The following is a 20148-nucleotide window of genomic DNA, read 5'->3' on the forward strand; positions in this document are numbered from 1 at the left end:
AAGTTTTCAAATTGAATGTTTTAAAAACTACAATCTGCTATATTTTTACTGTCTTCTTAATGAAGAAGTTTAAGGTTTTTTTTTTTTAATCACGCCAGATTTTTGGCAAAACAAGGTCGAGCGAACGTCTTGAATTTGGTTAGTGCTCGCCCCTCTGGCTCAGCCTGTGCGTCTGCGCACGTCAGTCCGGGGAGGGCAATGAGATGCTGCTTATTAATGCTGCGCTTGTGACAACAGGAGCAGTCCAGACCGCCAGCGCGCGGAGGCAACAGGGGACAAAAAAAAGCGCGCGCGCGCGTGTCTACCGGCGCGGGAAAATGCGTGAGAAAACACTGACGGCGTGAAAAAAGCGAGTCAGAAAAAAAGACAAAAACAATCCGCGAGGAGAGACAGAGACGGAGCAGAGTCCGCGGAGTTCTTTCGAGACGACACAACACAAGACCTAAAGCGCGCGCAGACACGGCGAGACAGTAGGAGCAGGCACCGAGCAGCGTCTCCCTGCTTTAGGGCGCTGGGAAAAGATGACTGTGGTGCCAGGGGAGAACCTGGACGAGACAGTGGCCTTGGCCGCCCTCTGTCACGACGCTTACGAGCCCGAGAGGGCGGACCAGGAGTGCTGCGAGCGCGTGGTCATCAACATCTCAGGCCTGCGCTTCGAGACGCAGCTCAAGACGCTCGCGCAGTTCCCAAACACTTTGCTTGGCGACCCTAGGAAGCGGATGCGCTTCTTCGACCCGCTCAGGAATGAATACTTCTTCGACCGAAACCGGCCGAGCTTTGATGCCATCCTCTACTACTACCAATCGGGCGGGAGACTCCGAAGACCTGTTAACGTGCCCGTGGACATCTTCATGGAGGAGATCAAGTTTTACGAGCTCGGAGAAGAAGTGATCGAAAATTTCAAAGAGGACGAGGGCTTTATTAAAGAGGAGGAGCGCCCGTTGCCGGAGAACGAGTTCCAGCGACAAGTGTGGCTGCTGTTTGAATACCCAGAGAGTTCAGGACCCGCCAGAGGAATCGCCATCGTCTCCGTGCTCGTGATTCTGATCTCCATCGTCATCTTTTGCCTGGAGACGTTGCCAGAGTTCAGAGACGACGGCAGGACGTACGACGAGCACCTCCCGGTCAACGGCACGGTGGGCACAAAGAAGCCGAATCCGTTCACAGACCCGTTTTTCATCGTGGAGACGCTGTGCATCATTTGGTTCTCCTTCGAGCTGGTCGTGCGCTTTTTGGCGTGCCCAAGCAAGGCGGCGTTTTTCAAAAACATAATGAACACTATCGATGTGGTGGCAATCATGCCATACTTTATAACACTCGGTCTTGAGCTTGCTGAGCACCAAGGCAACGGGCAGCAGGCCATGTCACTGGCCATCCTGCGTGTTATCCGGCTCGTGCGCGTGTTTCGGATCTTTAAGCTCTCGCGCCACTCCAAAGGCCTTCAGATCCTGGGCAAGACGCTCCAGGCGAGCATGCGCGAGCTCGGCCTTTTGATCTTTTTCCTCTTCATTGGTGTCATCCTTTTCTCCAGTGCAGTTTACTTCGCCGAGACGGATGACCCCGAGTCAGGTTTCAGCAGCATCCCTGACGCCTTCTGGTGGGCCGTGGTGTCCATGACCACCGTGGGTTATGGAGATATGTGCCCGGTGACAATCGGAGGCAAAATCGTGGGCTCGCTGTGCGCCATCGCCGGTGTGCTTACCATCGCGCTGCCGGTACCTGTGATCGTGTCCAACTTTAACTACTTCTACCACCGGGAGACAGAGCACGAGGAGCAGCTTCAGTACACACACGTGACTTGTGGTCAGCAGCCCCAGCAGCAGCAGTCTGGCTACGGTGATTTCGGCAGGAGCGAAAGCAAGCCTTCCCTCTCCAAATCGGACTATTTGGACTCGGAGGACGTGGACTCAATCAAGTACACAAACTGCAGCCCCCATAAAGCCTACACGGGGAAGCTCACAGATGTATGAGTGTAAAACACAAACACGCACAAAAAGTGACCTGCAAACACACAGGCGCGTCTCTGTGAGCACAAATCCTCATCCTGCGCTCCAGCTTGATTAGATCTGGTTATTAAGCTCTGGTTCTCAAGAATCCTGCGCGCTAAACCGAGGCATTTTATTTAACAACTCATTAGCAGAGGATTTTAATAAGACGAGGGCGCGATCACGGGGTGGTTCGGATATTTCTTTCTTTCTCTCTCTTTCTTTTTTCATTTTTTTCCCCCAAACTGTCTTCCATGTTTGCGATCATTGATTTAAAAAAAATGAAGAGACTGCACCTCTGGCCTCAAAGTATAATGCTAGGAAAACAACTAGGCTAAATAACCAAGCCCAACCTCGCGGAATAGCACTTTACTCATGTACTCTTAGTAATAAATAATTTATTAGGCTCCTAGCTTTGGTGTATAGGGGGTTTTAAAGTTTACATATGATTTATCTATTCGGAACAAAGCGAAGAGGACCAATATATCTAAATCATGTTCTATTTTTATGATATATTTTCTACGCCTGGCGACTGCAAGCACTCAGTGTTGCTCTCTTTCTAGTTTTAGTAATGCTCCTCAGTTTATTCTTCCATGGACGTAAAGGTCAAGTGTGATTCTTTATGATCAGTAGGCACTTATTGACTAGCACTTTCACTGTACAGTTAGCATCTTAAAATTACAATTGGTCCCATGCATAAACAGGTTTTTAATCGCTGAATACACCTAATTTGCCCTGTATGATCATTTATCTCTAGTTATTGTTTATCATTCAAACAGTTACATGTGTAGCTAAGCCAACAAACAACAACAAAAGATAACAATTAGTCTCGTGGTTCTACTTCAAAGCACAGGACTAACAGCAGGGTTTTGGTTGTGAAGAAGGCAGAATGTGCAGCTTTACCAAAACCAGTGTGTTTGTGTGTGAGAACGAATCTAATCCTAGAGTGCCATCTATTGGACAAGAAAGGAAGTATGGGATCCGTCTCAGATCCTCCTTGGAGACGGAAGTGTTTCTATAGCAACCTTCCAGACTGTTCTGAATCTTCTGACATCAGGCAGTGTCTACGTCCAAACCTGAGTACTACTGTACTAAATAGTAGACTATATATGGTCCTGTGCTGTTTTTTTTCCACAGTAGTACGTGTTTTGGACGCTCCTCACGTTTTGCCTTAAGTTTTTCTTTCTTTCTGATAAGACAGTTACCAGGCTGTTGTTGCTTTTAATTCTGCTGCTTTACATAACGCCGACCAAGTAATGTAGCTTACAAAGACAAACGAGATTAGATGAAACATGCCTATTCGGCAGCTATAGACGCCCAAATAAACCTTTTGCAAACGTGTATCTAAATGTAAGCATCGTACACATTGTCGCTTAATCCTGGCTTCACTTGTCAGTCTGTTTTTCGAGGATCCTGACATCAACATCACGGATTAAAGAAGGAAAAAAAAGACCCATTAATCACCCGAAGATTCCCACTACAGGGGAAATAAAATGACAAATACATATCATGTGCACTGCAGCTGATTCGGAGACATTTCACTTCACAACGGAGAAAAAAATTCAACAAACGGATAAACGACAACCATGACTATGACTGGCACTTGGGTCTGTCGCGAGAAGCAGAACCCTGAAATCTTATTGGCTTAATTAGGAGTTTCAGCGACCAATCACTGATCAGCAGAGGAGCCTATTGTAATCTCTTTGATCTGTTGGACTTCTCTTCTGAGGAAGCTGTGGAGCAAATTCCCTGTAGAAGGTGAGTTGGGTTAAAATATTCACAAACGTTGCTGAAATCATTTGTGTGTGTGTGTGTGTGTGTGTGTATTTCATGCTGCTTTTTTAAGCTTGCATTTGCATGCATTATTTCAAACTTGCAACTGAGCTTAATTAGCAACTGGTCAGCAATTGATTAAGATCTATACATCCATATAGGCTACTATAAAACTTTTTGATGTAAACACTAGATGGCATCATTTACTAAGTTTATTATACGCCCAGTTTCAAGTTCTTGCACGTCATATCTGATCCAGTTTCATAATGGAAATGCAGTGGCTAGATCTCGAACAGGTGAGTAGAAAGATTTGGGAAAACTTGAAACTGTACAGATTAGTGGATCAGAATGACTGAAGTTGAGAACCCAAATTTATACGATAGCTTTATGTTTATTAGGATTATAAATAAAGGGACTGAAAATTGTTACAGTCATAAATAAAGGTAAATGTGGTAATTTGTGGTTGTTTGTGCAGATATGTAACCAGACTAAAGTCATATTTACTATGCAGTTGAAGTAATTGAAGCTAATAATAATAATAATAATAATAATGCCCCAGATATGAGTAATAAAATAAAGCCATATGCAGAGGTCAGTGTGGCTGAGCTGTTAATATGGTCACCTCGCACCTCTATGGTGAAGGGTTAAATCTATCCTCTGGTCTCTGTGCGTGGAGTCTGCATGTTCACACTGTGCTTTGTGTGGGTTTCCTCCAGGTGCTCCAGTTTCCTCCCACAGTCTAAAGACATGTGTTGTAGGATAAATGGTGTTTCCAAATTGTCTGTAATGTATATGCACTTGTGCCCACATAAAATGACATTGCCTAACTAAGGGAGAGGGTCACTTTATTATATTCACTACACCTTAGATTTCACTACATCACTAGATTTATTTAAGATATTAAAGAATTTGTCAATTACAGAAAATCTTACTGTAGATTACATACACAACATCATTCTTCTTTTCATCTTTCCTGTTTTGCAACTGATTTCATAATCATTACCAACTCCACTGCAGCATAGTGCAGTACAAGAAACCATCACTAGAGGGACAAACCTTAATTCAGCTACTGGGGACTATTACAATTGCACACTGCCACTGATGAAGGACGTGAAGTAAGATTAATAAAAACATTATATCTGTGGGCGTTGGGTGGTCAGAAAACTGAGGAATGTGAATTCTTTTAAAGATAAGTGTTAAAAATTCCTCTTCACAGCCAGACCGTATAATGTGTTCCATATAAATGCTTTCATACACAGCAGCTCTTAACCATTTCCTGTATATGTTTCTATATATAATCTGTAAACACCCAATCTAGTTTAGTCATTTTTATTATTTCTAAAGTGACCTTATGGTGTGACTAAAACTAATCACAATCTCACAAACATAAATATATCCTATTCATTTTGCTCCAAGTTATTAAACCCCATTGCCTTATTCACAAGCAGGAAGGTCCCAAATTGTCTGTATTTTATACATACACTGTTTTTCAACAGCCCATACCAAAGTGTTTTAGTAGATTTGTCAAGGATTTTCCTTTTTATGATAATACTTTTAGACATTTAAACTCCTCTTTAACATTGTGCAGTGACTACAGGATGGGTTAGTGCAGCTAAAAAACAGTTGCTCCCTCACCAGCCATTTTCCCCCATTTCTCCTGAGGTGAACATGACAAAACCTGACTTTGTCAAGTTACAATGAAAACAGAAAACAGAAATTTTCCCCTTAAAAATCTGCTTAAAGAAATATTTAGCATAAAAACAAGAGCACATACTGCATGCTATCCTGTCTTGTTTGGTAAGCTTTATGCAACACAGGTAATGCTAATAGCTGGTATTATCAGGTCAAAAAAAGATGTACTTTCTAAATTAATCATGGATAAAATTATGTTCTGATGTGGATCTGTTTGGGTTTTAGCTATTTAAATTGTGAAACACATCATAGGTAAACGATGAACATAATATATCATAGGCTACTATTATAAGTTGATGTGAATCATATATTTAATTCTTCAATTTAATACTTCCATTCTTTTCGGTTTAATGTGTTAGTGTTTAACTTTATTACGCATCAGATACTGTTAGATTGAATAGATCAAAATATTTGTAGTGATACATTAGTCCTGAGTTAGACGTGGATAACCATCATCAACTATATAAGTGGTGTGAATTTGTAACAAAGCAAAAATAGTTTGCAGTAAGTTTCCAAAGATGACACAGGGATGACTCCTAAGCTTGACACTTGAGCTAGAGTTACTGGAAAATGATGCATCAGGACATGGATAGGAAGGATTCCTCTCTTCATTTTATTTAATGGGAGTAATAAAATAAACTGTCAGTGGATAGTGTTTTTGATAAAGACACTTTAACCAATTAATGCTGAAGTTGAATCTGGTTTGTACTAGACTGTGGGAGTTCAGGACCGATCCTGTTCTCTTGGACACAAACTAAATCTTAAAGTGCATTAAGTACAGAGAACCTTTGTAACAGTTTAAGGGGGATAGTTTACCCTGAGTGACCGTGGCCTAGAGTGGTTAAGGCATTATTGGCCTAGTGATCAGTAGGTCCAGAGTTCAAACTCCTACACCCCTGAGTTGCCACTGTTGGGCCTTTAACCTTACACTGCTCAGACGCATAATACAGTACAATGCAAGTTTCTCTGGATGAGGGTGTCTGCCAAATGCAGTGAATATAAATGTCTAGAAAATGATTGAAGGAAAACATGAGCTATACAGGCATTTTTCTTTTCTGTCACTCTAAACATCTAAAATTCTTCACCATAGCACCTAGGCCAGATGTGGAAGCTTCATGGCTGCACAACATCTCAGCCAGCCTTCCTGATATATTGTTCTGTTCAAATTCTATATAGTGGAAATTATGACAAGAGATTTAGTAATAAATCATAACAAGGTTAAGCACAGCCAGTGTAATGGGATAGATTTCACTTCTCAGATTCACACTAGGTTCAACTCTCTAAAAGGCACTATCCGAGAGAGCCTAGACGGAAATTATATTATTTAATAGAGGGCACTGTACACCCTTTAGTGTAGGAAAGTCAATGAAGCAAAGAACCTGTATCAGACAGATTTTAAATAATATTAACATAAAATCTAACCACAGTCACATATTTTTATCATACTTTTAAATGTATGGTCTCAATGACTTTATTTAATGAATTAAAAAACATAATAATAATAAATAATAATAAAAAAACACCTTGTAATTATTGATAATTAAATTGCATCAGACAGACCTGAAAACAAATCCTAACATTATATTTAAATGCAGACTCAATGGTGTAACACATGAACAAAAAATCCAGCTGCATGGTACCACACATGAATTTTATATACTGTATGTCCTTTGTACAGCAAAATCAGTTAAAATGCAAATTTTTTTTGAAAAAGGTTAATAGACAAAAAATGTAAATAAAAATAAAATGAATTTTTAAAAAGGAATGTGATTTTTGAAGGGGTGGATACACTGGAAATTTCAGATGATTCATTATTATTATTTTAGTTCCACAAAATCATGTCTCGCCTTTTAACCCCCCCTTGTGTCTCTCAGAAATATTTCCACACATGCCAGAAGTGTTCTGTTTGTTTCCGCTGCTGTAGTGACGAATTGGCAAGGACTCCAGCTGCATAGCTGTGGATTCCTGTGTGGCACTTGTGGCTTTGTATTGTGTTACAACACGTGGCTGATTCCATGGAACACAGTGGTGTCCTGGTGGTACAGACATCAATACATAGTACGCCCCTTCAGGTTTCCTCTGTTTTTGGAGCGTGGCTGTTGTGTTGATCTGTGTTCATTCAGCCTCAAGAGCATTAGTGAGGTCAGATACTGGTGTTTGCAGAAGAGGCCTGGGGTGAGGTAAGCATACCAGTTCATACCATAGGTGTTCAGTGGGATTCAGGTTACAGATCTGTGCAAGACACGCAAGTTCCTCCACTTTAGCCTTGGTAAAACATGCCTTCATGGAACTCTCTTTGTGCACTGTGTTGTAATCATGCTAGAACAGATTTGGGCTTTTTGGTTCCAGTAAAGGGAAATCATAAATCTAAAGCATACAAAGACAAGTGTTTGTTTTCAACTTTGTGGGAGCAGTTTGCGACAGTATTATCTGGTTAACCATGGTTAGCTTTAGGTTACATTTTGGGACATTTAATGGTGATGAGCATAGTCATGCAATCAAAATCACTTCAGGCAAAAAAAAACAAAAAACAACAACATTAAGTTGATAAAAGCTACAGTGAGCCCCGGGCCTTTTCCAATGTCACAGAGAATTTAAATGGCTGTACATGAAAATGTTCGTTCATCCCGATTCTCTGTCAGGAATTTATACAGTATAGTTTAACTACTTGAAGATCATTCTAGTTTTTTTCCTTGAGTTATTTCCCCTTTCTTGGGGTTGCCACATCAGATCAGTTGATCCGCATGTTACTATCTAAGGCAGTGGTTCTCAAACTGTGGGGCGCGCCCCACTAGTGGGGAATACAGACATGACAGGTGGGGCGCAATGAACGGGAGGGAATTAGTGGAAAATAATAGGAAAGTACCTATTCTAATTCATGCTTTTCTTTATTGATTTATTTAATCTTTATTTTCTTAATCGGACCCTCGAAACTAAATAATGACACACAAAGAAATGGATCATTAATACAAATAAATTAAAATAACATCAAAGAAAAAGTGGAACCATAGTGCAACAATAACGGTTTAACGTCAGCATGTTAATTGCAGAGGAACAATATATAAGGAAACATTCGGTATTATATATGTAATTTCATTTATTACCATGTGTATGCTGATATTTCTGTATTTTTGTTAATATTTTATCAGGCAGTACTAGTCTGGCATTTCTCGTTTCCAGTGTAGCAACAAAGTAGCTTTTTGATCCTTCAGGCGCTGAACAGAAGGGAAGATCAATATCGTTCTACACTTTTTGTTGCTGTGCGGCATTTTGCGATGATCCCTAAATCATTCGTTGCGCCGTAGAGAATAATGGTGTTTATGCTTTTAAACATGTATAATTTAAGGCGAATGTAGCTTAAAGACAGTGTAGAGAGGAAATATATATATGTGGGTATCTTATTTGCGGGTTTATTTACGCAGCTATTGAATTCTGAGATGCGAATATCAAACTAACTTTACCGCGGACACAAACAGGTGTTATGCGCTAAAATGCCCCCCTGCCACGGATTGCCCCCCTGCATAATCTCTATCAAATATTATATTAGGACATGCGTTCAAATGTTTATTATTATCGAATATTTTATTACTATTATAATCAACCCTAGGCACGTGACACTCGTCGAGACGATTAATACAAATCCCCAAAAATGATTATTTTATGGCACATTTATTTTGCAGGGGTTTGTCAATGTACAAATAACAAATTATTTATCACAAATTACACTAAATAAATTGTGTTTGTGGTGAAAAAATTACAGGAAATGATTTTTATTATAAAATAAGCAATATAAAAATATACATGTGGTATATGAAAAAATATATAATTTATATATTTTCCCCCTATACAACCTTTTTTTTTATATTGCTTACTTTATAATTAAATTCATTTGTTATAATTTGTAATTTGTAAACCATAAACCTATGAATTTAGGTGGGCAATCCGTGGCCTAGGTCGGGGGAATTTTAGACCATAACACAGTAGCGTACTGTATGTAGTGAGCATAATAACATCAATGGATACATTTGTTACATGGACCACAAAAAAGCAGGTGATTCAGCATCATCAGCCTAATCAACCAAAAATCCAGCCGAAAGGAAAACATGATGAAGCCTATGTTGCGCTTGGATTCATGGTGGGGATGGTGAGGGCAGAGGAGAGACCTGTGTGTGTTTTGTGTCATAAACCGCTGGCAGCAGACAGCATGAGACAAAGTAGGAAGACACCTAGAGACAACACACCCCAGTCACGTTAATAAGCCACTTAACTTTTTTGAAAGAAAGCTCTAGATAAGTGACAAAGTAAGACTGTTATAACAATTGCACATGTATTTTATCTGTTTTGAACTTGGTGTTATTTGATCTTACTGGTTTAGAAATTGATTTTTCGAATAAATAGTACACTTGGCCGTTTTCGTTATCATTTTGTTGACAAGTGGGGCTTGAAAATTCGCCCACCCCCTTAAGTGGGGAATGACAGAAAATGTTTGAGAACCACTGATCTAAGGTTTGATGCCAGTTGACCTTCCTACCACAACTCGCCCATTTCTCCAAGCTTGGAACTGGCACTGAGGATGCCCAGCATTTCCAGTGGATGTGTATTTTCTATTGGCTCAAATCCTGACCCACTGATCAGCAACCAAGAGCTGCAATCTCCTGAGCCACCACTCCCCACTTTTTGTTTGCTAATTGAACATATCTAAAATAAGCAGTTAGCATGTATCTGGCCATGATGATTTTAAGGGCACAGAGAAGACAATGCATTGCATACCTACTGTATACTTGAGTTTTTTTGCACATTTTAATAAACCGATTAATATTTAATGGCGTATGAAATCATGGCTTGAAAATGGCTTCACATAGGGCCATGGAGACTCTCATGCTCGCTCTTTGCCAGAGCAATGGGAACATTTTGTCCCTTGCTAGATAACTGATGCATACTGACAGTTCAGTGTCAGTGTTGCATCCTGAGCAGCTTTTAAATTCTTAATTTTTAAATGTCCCATTCTGTTTAGGACAAACATAAAAGGCCGACTGTTGTCTTTATGAGGATGTTCATCTCCTAGTAGCAGCACACGCAAAGTTATGCTTACTGTACACTTGTAACTGTCTTGTAAAGCTGAGATGACAACTTATCTACATTTAAATAATTAATTAGCCATCAGTTGGTTTCATTTTAGATCATTACACTGCTCATGGTTTAGGACTGTTGAGTTAGCTATGATTGACAGATTGGCTTCATGGCCCAGGTTATTAATAGTTTCTGATATAGTATATTCTTACTTTATTGTGTTGTAAGAATATGTACAGTAAATTCATGTTGGTTTAACATCATTTCACAATTTTTTTTCCTCACAGGTGTGCACCAGACATTATTAATAAGCCGTATAAATTAGACCAGATCATTGTAATCTGAGTGGCAGCCCAGTAGTTAACTACTTAATTACTTAACTTATTATTCATTTGTTAACCCTAAAGCATTTTACTCATTAATACTATCAATTATTCAGTGACCACAGTAACACTAGGAGGAGCGGAGTGGTATGTAGTTACATGACAAATGTGTGAAACAGGGTGAACAGCTTAGACAGGTAAGTCAGTCTTTCATGTCCAAGTCACCCTTATCGTTAGCTGTAGGTTTAAATTCGATACTTGCATATTTTATTTATCAGCTGCTCATATTCCTCCATTATTATTGCGATTTGATTCAACAGGTTTTTGGTCTTTTTATCAGTGTAGAGAAATGTGTCAGTTCTGGTCCTTAATCAGTGCATAACTGTTCACAAGAACACCAGACATCGCTAAAAGGCGGACCGCGGTCCAGATCTAGACCAAATGACAATCTAGACCCTGATTTCTGATAGATGAGAAATAAGTGTGTTTTGTCCACATTATGGATCTGACTTAATGCGTCACTTAGCAGAGCTAATCAACGTGATAGTCCAGTGTATAGACGGAAGAAACAAACCGCCAGCAGTTCTGTGGAAGATGCAAACAAAAACACTGAGCGCTAGCCTCTATCTGCTAGGTCATCTATAAACAGCTTTCATTTTAATGTCAAGGGCAGTGGCATAGTATCATCCAAAAAAGGAAATACATGTCTATATTTCTATCAACTAATATAGCATCTTTAATATTCATAAGAACGCTCAAAAGCCGACAAACGGACAGAATCACAACCATACGTGCAGCACAATCCCACTATACATGTATTAAATATATATTTTTTCTTCTTTTATTTTTTTATGTCAATAATGATTCTTCTTTGTACTTTCCTTACTTATTATTATTATTATTATTATTAGTAGTAGTAGTAGTAGTAGTAGCAGCACTTTTGGTTTATCGATTTCCTTCTTTTCCAGTAGTTTTCATTATTAGTGTTACTTTGACTGCACTTGTGTGTATATTTATTTGTTTATTTTTGAATTCTATTTATTTCTATTGTTGTTTTGTGACTTAGTTCTAAGCTGTCAATACAAATGTATGTATTTTACATAATATTGCATGTCTTTTGTTGTATTTTCTCTTTATTCATTGTGTTAGCCCTTGAGTTTTCTCATAAATTTGAATTCTGGTACATTGTTCTGTGTATGTTTAAATTCCATACAAAATTCGATTTTTTTTATTGCCCTTTGTCCAATCACTGTATTTTCATTTTTATTTAATTCATAGGGTAGCAGGCTGAGGTGAGGAGATATAAAATATCCAAACTGAGAGCACAATATTACAGAGCAGTGTCCATTCACGTTCATTTATAGCCCAGCAGCGTGCAAATGAAGATTCACTAAATATAAATATTACTGAAATGTTATGGAAATTTTAAATAGCTTATTTTTTTTTTTTTTATAGATTTACAATGACTACATAGTGATTTGAATCTTAACACAAACATGAAATCAATTTGAAGAATTTTTTATTGATCTGACTTATATTTTAATTCAGGACTCCTGCTTTAGACAAGATATAAGACAGTTTTCTAAAGCTTTTTTTTACCATAGTATTTTACAGTACCAACAATTATTGTACATATGTTTCTTTAAGGATAATGAATATTGTTATAGCATTTTTCCATCATAGTTCTAATGTCTATAATATTTAATGTTATGGAACATGGTTGAAACTCGATGGTTCTTAAGTACAACATCTGTAAACATTACCTTAAAAGTAATAATAAAAAACCTAAAGTTACAGCTTTACATCTGGTTGTCCACACCTTCTAACAAATCAGATTATGGAATTTAACCATACTTGGTATAAATACCATGAAAACATGTGGGATCTGTGATGTTGTATGTAAAATATGTGAATTTTAAGCTTTGCAATTTTCATAAATTTTGCAATTATGAGGGGTTCAAGTCAAACTGGGACTGTGCTTGTTAGGGATGAATGGATGCATAAATGTTAACTTTAATTGTAATGCAAAAACAATCACAACAAAAAGCTTTTACTGGTATAGTCCAAAAAGAATGAGACAAAGTGGTTGCTATAAAACAAAGATAACATACCAGGTGCAAGGCAACAAACAAACCTATTAAAAGACTATTTATAACCATACTAATAATCAGCTAACTAGGCTCAGGTGAACAAAGGAAAAATTTAAAGAAAAGTTTTCAGCTTCAGAATAACCTAGTTTAATGACATAAAAATCCAAACTTTATAAACTATGCAATTCTGTGCTTCTGCATATCTTCCATAATGTTTTATGCTTGCCACATTAAACTCTTTAAACTTTGCTTTAATAACATTATAACTGTGGACTAACACATTTTTCTTTTTTTTTTCTCCCAGGAGCAGAAAGATAAACCTTTTCAAGTTCAACAAAAAGAGCAAGGAAAGTCAGTGGAATCAGGACAGCCTTACCGCTGTATGGAAGTGAAGCTCGGCTAAACCAGGCAGCAGGTTCACATATCAACAATTACATCCAATAAAAGGAGTGTGAGTATGGTCACGTTCAGTGGAGGACCATAAACTATTTTCTTGCAGGAGCTAAGAGCTCCTCTATGAATCCATGAAACAGGATTATTTTTCACCCATGGAGTCTAATTGAATTTCAAGACAAAGCAAAACTGATACAGTCTGAAGACAGCAAGTGATTTACACACTGAACTGTGTTTAGCTGAGAATTTACTTGAATAACAAATCATATTCATATACTCTTTAGGAGACACTGTGTTCCTGATGTATGCTATTTTAGGCTCTAAGAACAGGAGTATGCGATGTATGAGTGTGTTTGTATGTTCTCACAGGTACATGTCAACGATATGGCACACATGAAAGTTGCATATCATGTTCTATACCAAAACGTAGAATTGCATGCTTGGAAACAAAGCATGCAATCAGGCAAAATAATCAAAACAGCTTCAGCTCTATTCGGGAATTCTATATGGGAGCAATGGCAGCATTATTCATAAATAGTTCTGTTGTTTGACAGCTGAAGATAACATTGTTAAATATATATTTTTAAGTATTTTCTCTTTGTTTTAAAAGAAACCTAATAGGTTAGACTGGTGACACTTTTTTTTAAACATCTGCTGATATTGTGGAATGATTTTCTTCCTCCTTGGGAATTATTTCGCCTTCAAAGAATGAATGAACTTTGGTATATTCATATCATAGGAACAGGTTCTGTCCCCCTTTTCAGCAAAGTTGGCGCAGGTTTTGATTTGAAATTATTCCTTTTTATAATGACGTTGTTTAAAATAACCTTCGGATCAGAATGCTGTATCACCTGTCATGTAAAGCATCTACCTCAATGTCATGATCTTCATTTTTGCCAAAAGCTTCGCCCTAAGAAAGCAGCATTGGTCATGTAACTGGGCCATCATTAAAGCAATGTGTTGTTTACTCTGCCGTGCAGTCAGAAGCAGTTATATATCATGTTCAAAATATGCATGACTCACTTGTCCTCATTGTCCATGCTAGACGTCTGTTGTGTCTATGCATTGCAGGCTGTTGTGTCTATACATGTTCTTGTCTATTACAGTGCCACATGGTATCCTGTTTGGTAAACTTATGCAAAGTCTTTAACTACAATATCTGACCCTGATAAACAGGCTATTAGCAGTGTAAACGTGTAGTCCATATCAGTTGGTACATTTCCCAGCATCTAAGTGTTAAACATAGTTTTTGGTGTAGTGTTTGTCAAGCTGCATAAATATTGCACTGTACTGTATATAATCGGTTTCCATTCAAGTGTGCTTTATCCATATAAAAAGAGGAATCTGCATTTAATATATGCAACATAAAATACGCAACTTTAATTGATGGAAGAATGGATGCAGTATTCAAAATGCACATTTTTGCTCACATGTTCTGCAGTATGCCAACTCATGATTGAAAAAAAGAAGAAGATTATAGTATTTATTTGTTCATGAAGATCCATACACATGACCACAGGGCGGACAAAAACCTATAGGTTTGTAAGAAAGAGAGCAATAGTAGAGAAAGCCTTGCATTTCATTTATTATACACATTAAGGTCTTCCATTGAGAAGCAAAACGACTTTGCTTTGTTTCTCCTGAGATGGTCACTTTTTCATATACTTCCCATCATTCTATTTAATCAGACCTATTTTAATAAATATTAAAATGTTGTTTTTCTGATGATTACTTATGGATAGTGTAGATCATTAAGATGATGATGATTGTTGGCTTACTAATGGATGGTTGGATAGAAAAATAAATACATTTTAAAAGCAGTTATTACAAGATGTACAGTAAGTGAATGGGTATTAAATGAAAAATTGATTATAGATTTGTGCATGGTACCTTATTATATCATGTACATATACTCACCTCATCGGGAGTGACAACAGCCTCATACAAAATGAGATGAAGAGATTATCACACTTTATTATCTAGTAGTGATTTTTTTTGAGGAACAACATATTACTGTATAAAGTTTTCAGTATACAAGATGTGACTGAACTTGAACAAACTGACTACCTGTATGGTAACCAATTTTAGCAAGAAAATAGAAACACATCTACAGAAGCCTGGTCTTAAAGCCAGCACCCCCCAGCATAGAGGAATAGCCACGCAAGAAGTCAAACTATACAATTCCTAATCAAACTGATCTAGCTTCTCTGACAAATGACTGTTTCCTCACTTTTAATTTGCCTCATTTGTAATGATATTTGGCCTGTTTGTCATTCAGATTCACATTTCTTAATCTTTATTAATAGCTGCTTTATAAGTAATGGACCCAATTATGATAGTTGCTGACAAACAAACAAACGTGTGCGACGAACACACAAAAAAGGTAAATATCAATAACCCTTTCTAAGTGGTTGTAGCTCTTATTTTTTACCACTGGGTGCAATCTGAACTTCTTAATAAATAAACATGGCAGTGAGATAACTGTTTTACAATTATGCACCTAGAAATGAGACCAAATCCATACCTTTAAATAACAGCATTTGTAAAAAGTAAATAATATTTAATAGAATTGGACATTTCTGAAGGTACAAATGAGGTCATTATAAACATTAAACATTTGTTGATTGGCTGATAGATTGTATATGTTTGTTCTACTTTAATACTTTTTCAGATTTTATAATTAACAATTATTATTACTTAATGTTCTGTGGAATATATTAATTTAACTGCATCAGTGACTGTTTTTTGTTTTATTTATTACATGTGTGTATACTGTATGTTAAGATGTTCCACAGTCTCAGTAACAAATCATGATTTCCTACTGAACCCCACAAACATCAAATATCAAATCATGGCACTCCCTACTGTGCTTCTCTCTATTTTGAAATGATTGCAGATCTTGAGGGGTGCATACAGTATATTCAACCACCACAAAATGGGATTAGATAACCGTGTTGGAGCACAGCTTTCATCAGCCACCAACTCACGTATTTACAGAAAAACAGACAGGTGTTATTATCACTTTAACTCTAGTTTTAAAATCATTGCTTAAATTCTATCCTGAGGGCCATGTTGTCTTTCTCAGATGTGCAGCTCATCTCCTAAGATTCTTACACGACTGCAGGTCTTTTAGTATCAGTGCTTGAGGTTTTGCACAAGTGTATTGCGGAGAAATTCAAGGTACTTTAATTTAAGCTTGGGTAGCACAAACTGAAACTTGTTTTTGTACAGTAAATGTTCTCCCATCTGTCTTTAATGGGTGTAATTAATTAATTGCAGAATCATATGGCTTAATAGGGATGTGCAATGCTATACTTTTATAGCTATGTCATGCTAATAATGACCCTACATGGTATAATCAGAGATTTAGTGATATATTCAATGTGCAATGAGTCTGTATATGCCATATTTGAAAAGCGAGTGGTAGATTCAGGCATGTGATAGAACATTAATTTCCAATTCATTCCCATATTTATTTTATACATCTATATTTTCTGCATCTGTAATCAGGAATGATGTTGAGGAAATAGTGTTATGCAGTTAAATCTTTAAATTATATTTATAGTTAGCTCTGTGCAGGTTCCTAGTTATGTATGGTGAGCAATAATGCATGTTATATCCATAATCATAAGCAAATCATAAGAATATTGTTCAATAGAAATGGTTGAGCTGCACACATTACTGCGTATACCCTGTTTGGTTGTATTTGCATACATGCCCTTAAACGGTGCCTTACATATCATATATTGTGTCATATTGTCATCGGGATGTTATTACAGAATACATTAAACATTGCATACTAAGAATACGTTTGTTGCTCTTTAGATGTTGTTGATCATGTGGATTGAAAATTGCTAGATGTTGTGATACTTGTGATGGTTCACATATCAGGTATTACGTCACATTCTGGCTGATTCGAGTCACGCATATTTTCAGATTCCTGGATCAACAATCTCCATTTACTGAATGTAAAAGTCGTCCAAGATAATGTTCTTGGAGGACAACACACTAACATTTGTGCAAGGCGATATACACCACGTCATGTTTCCAGTGAACATTAATTACAGGCCATCGTATTCCTCTGAGACCTTACAATGCCTTATAAAAAAAAGTGTGAAGGACCAAAACAAGCAAATTGATGTCAAACCATTATAATGAGCCAGTTTTCTTAGGGGATATTTTCCAGTTCTCAGAAATCAAGGAGATAAATCAGGCAAAACCATAGACCATATGCAGTCAGTTTGTAATAAGGTCTGAACCCTCTTAAAGCTCATTCACATACTTCCCACCCTAAGACAGTGTGTTTTTCATCAGGAAATTAAACTCAATTATTCGCAAAACAGTTTGATGTAAGCGATAGCGTTCTCCATCTAGACAACTGCATTACTTTTCTCTCTCTTTAAGAATGTGCTGCCAGGAAGTAGAGCATTACTAAAACACTGATGCATTTCTGAAACTACGCATTGCATTTCTCCAAATCATGCAGAAAGCTATATAGCCCAGTCTTTAGTCCTACGTCCTACTGTATTTGTATCTTTGTGTTTGTATGGACTTTACGCACATGCACGCATGTGCTATTGCAGGTACTGGCCTACAGTGGAGGCTTGTCCATTTCTAACATGTTAACACTGTGCAGTCTTTTTTTAATACATGACGTATGAGCTTTGAGAAGCTCCGTGAGCGGTCACTGTGTCTTGTCTTGCTTCTGTACTGTATACCATTAGCCATCAGTTGTGACATGCAAAATACAACAGAGACCTTAACATGAAATTGCTGTTTTGTAGTGTCTTCTGTCATGTGTAGATAAAATGGTGTGTGAAAAAATTCAGTGTGTGGTTAAATATGTACAATGTGTGAAATACAGCAAATTAGCAAATATTGATAGATAGTATATTCTAAGGCTTAAATAATGTATATATGTATGATCTGTTCACGTACATGGCATATGTACGCAATAAAAATCTATTTGAATAAAAGTGGTGTCAGGTCTTTGATTGATTTATGATTTATTAATTTTATGTTGATCTCTGGTATATGGACTAAGTATACTGAACACACACACACACACACAAAGTATAAAGGTTTAAATTCATGAAGTAGGGATATTTTGTAACATTTATATGGACTACTATGCCATTTTGTATATTAGATATAAAAGTAACTCTCTGTATTTGAACAGGAAATGGATGAGTCTTACAGTAAATGCTTTTTAGAGGCAATGGGTTATGTAACCATATTCGTGCCATGCAAGTTCAAAGCACCTTTACTCTTTCTATAACTCAGGAAATTTCTAGCACCCCAGTGTGGATTCCAAAATCACAGTGCAAATCATATACTGTGTTTCAAGACTACATGAATATAAAACATAATCATTCTAATGATAATTTGGTTATATCAAGTATGAATTATAATATTAGTATGATATAATTACCAGATTATAATTACAAATATTGATGAGCATTTTGTAGGTCAGTTACAGCTGAAATTGCATTTTAGCTGTTTGTGTTGGAGGTCATTGCAAACCTGATTTATTTTAAACAAAAATGACAAAAGAATTTATATGTAATGTTTAGTAAATGTACATGTTCTTGCATCTGTCTAAAGAAATGATTATGAAATAATTGTTGGGCAGGTCTTTGCTTTTAAAATGCTCACTGCGCTTGGATACATACAGGACCCACATGGTGATGATTACTGAGCGTCAGAACAGAACAGGAGTGAAGGGATCAATGAGATAAGTGTTGGCCAGCTGCCCTGCACTTTCCCGACAGCACAGTCACGTCGAATGAGAAAATGTGGAGAAAGAAGTGGATGATCACTTTATATTTAACTGCAGAGCTAAATGTCTGTACTCTTATTTTATATATAATTATTTGATAGTATTCTATTTTTTCCTCCTTTTTATTACTTTCAACTACTACTTTTTTTCTTTTTTTCGATCTTTATATTCCTTTTTTTATTATTATTATTTCTTCTTATTTATTTTTTTTTAGTTTTGGCAATACGATTGTCAATAATTGTCATTGGAAAAAGCACCTAAATAATAAAGAGAGAGAAAGAGAGAGAGAGAGAGAGAGAGATAGTTTTATGTATTTATTTATTTAGTCTTCATTCAAAAGAAATTTTACTCAAAGAAACAAGCTGCGTACTTGGGTAACATTGTGACTGTGATATTGACTGTGTAAAAAAATGTGAAGTAAGACAACGTGGCCGTAGACCGTAGAACTTCTAATGTAATTTTAAAATGCTGTTTAGTCCACATTTGTGTGTTTGTGTGTGTGTGTGTGTGGGTGAGTATGTGCATGTGTGATTCACTGAGCATGCCATTACATATATGTACTGTAGCAGCGTGGGATAACCCTTCATCTGGTAAACTTTCGACACTTTCTACTATCTATAGAATAGTTTTAAATAGGACAACGATGTTGTTACATGTTTTTCTTAGATAAGTATTTAAGATTTCGGCATTTTTCTTGGCGTTCAAATCCCAACGAACGCAAGGAAACCGCTTCTAGTGCGTTTTCTGCACGTTCATTTTACGCTTCGGAGGACCGGATATATCCCATGATCCTCCATGCTATACATAGGGAAATGCGGAAAAGGGCAAAATAAAAGAAATGAATTGTTGAAAAACTTACGCAGAAATTGTTGCATTTCTTCATATACCACAAAAAAACTTCCTTTAATCCGACGTTGTGCAGTCAGAGAGTGAACCCGGTAGCGGCGGGCTTTCATATCCAGTTCCCGACACACTGCCCCCACAGGTTAACAGACAAACTACAGTTTGGGCTGCAGGCTCAGTCAAACGAACAGACAGAGACA

The 20148-nt window shown here is 37.3% G+C and overlaps 1 protein-coding gene across 1 annotated transcript; it reads left to right on the forward strand.

Moving 5' to 3' along the window:
* Window positions 1-284: 284 nt before the first annotated feature.
* Window positions 285-18275, forward strand: LOC128533905 (shaker-related potassium channel tsha2-like). The gene is made up of 2 exons (XM_053508135.1): window positions 285-3743; window positions 13238-18275. The coding sequence occupies exon 1, from the start codon at window positions 522-524 to the stop codon at window positions 1968-1970; it is 1449 nt and encodes a 482-aa protein (XP_053364110.1). The 5' UTR covers window positions 285-521; the 3' UTR covers window positions 1971-3743; window positions 13238-18275.
* Window positions 18276-20148: the final 1873 nt, after the last annotated feature.

Source organism: Clarias gariepinus, chromosome 12 (assembly GCF_024256425.1).
Source record: "Clarias gariepinus isolate MV-2021 ecotype Netherlands chromosome 12, CGAR_prim_01v2, whole genome shotgun sequence".
NCBI classification, from domain to species: Eukaryota; Metazoa; Chordata; class Actinopteri; order Siluriformes; family Clariidae; genus Clarias; species Clarias gariepinus.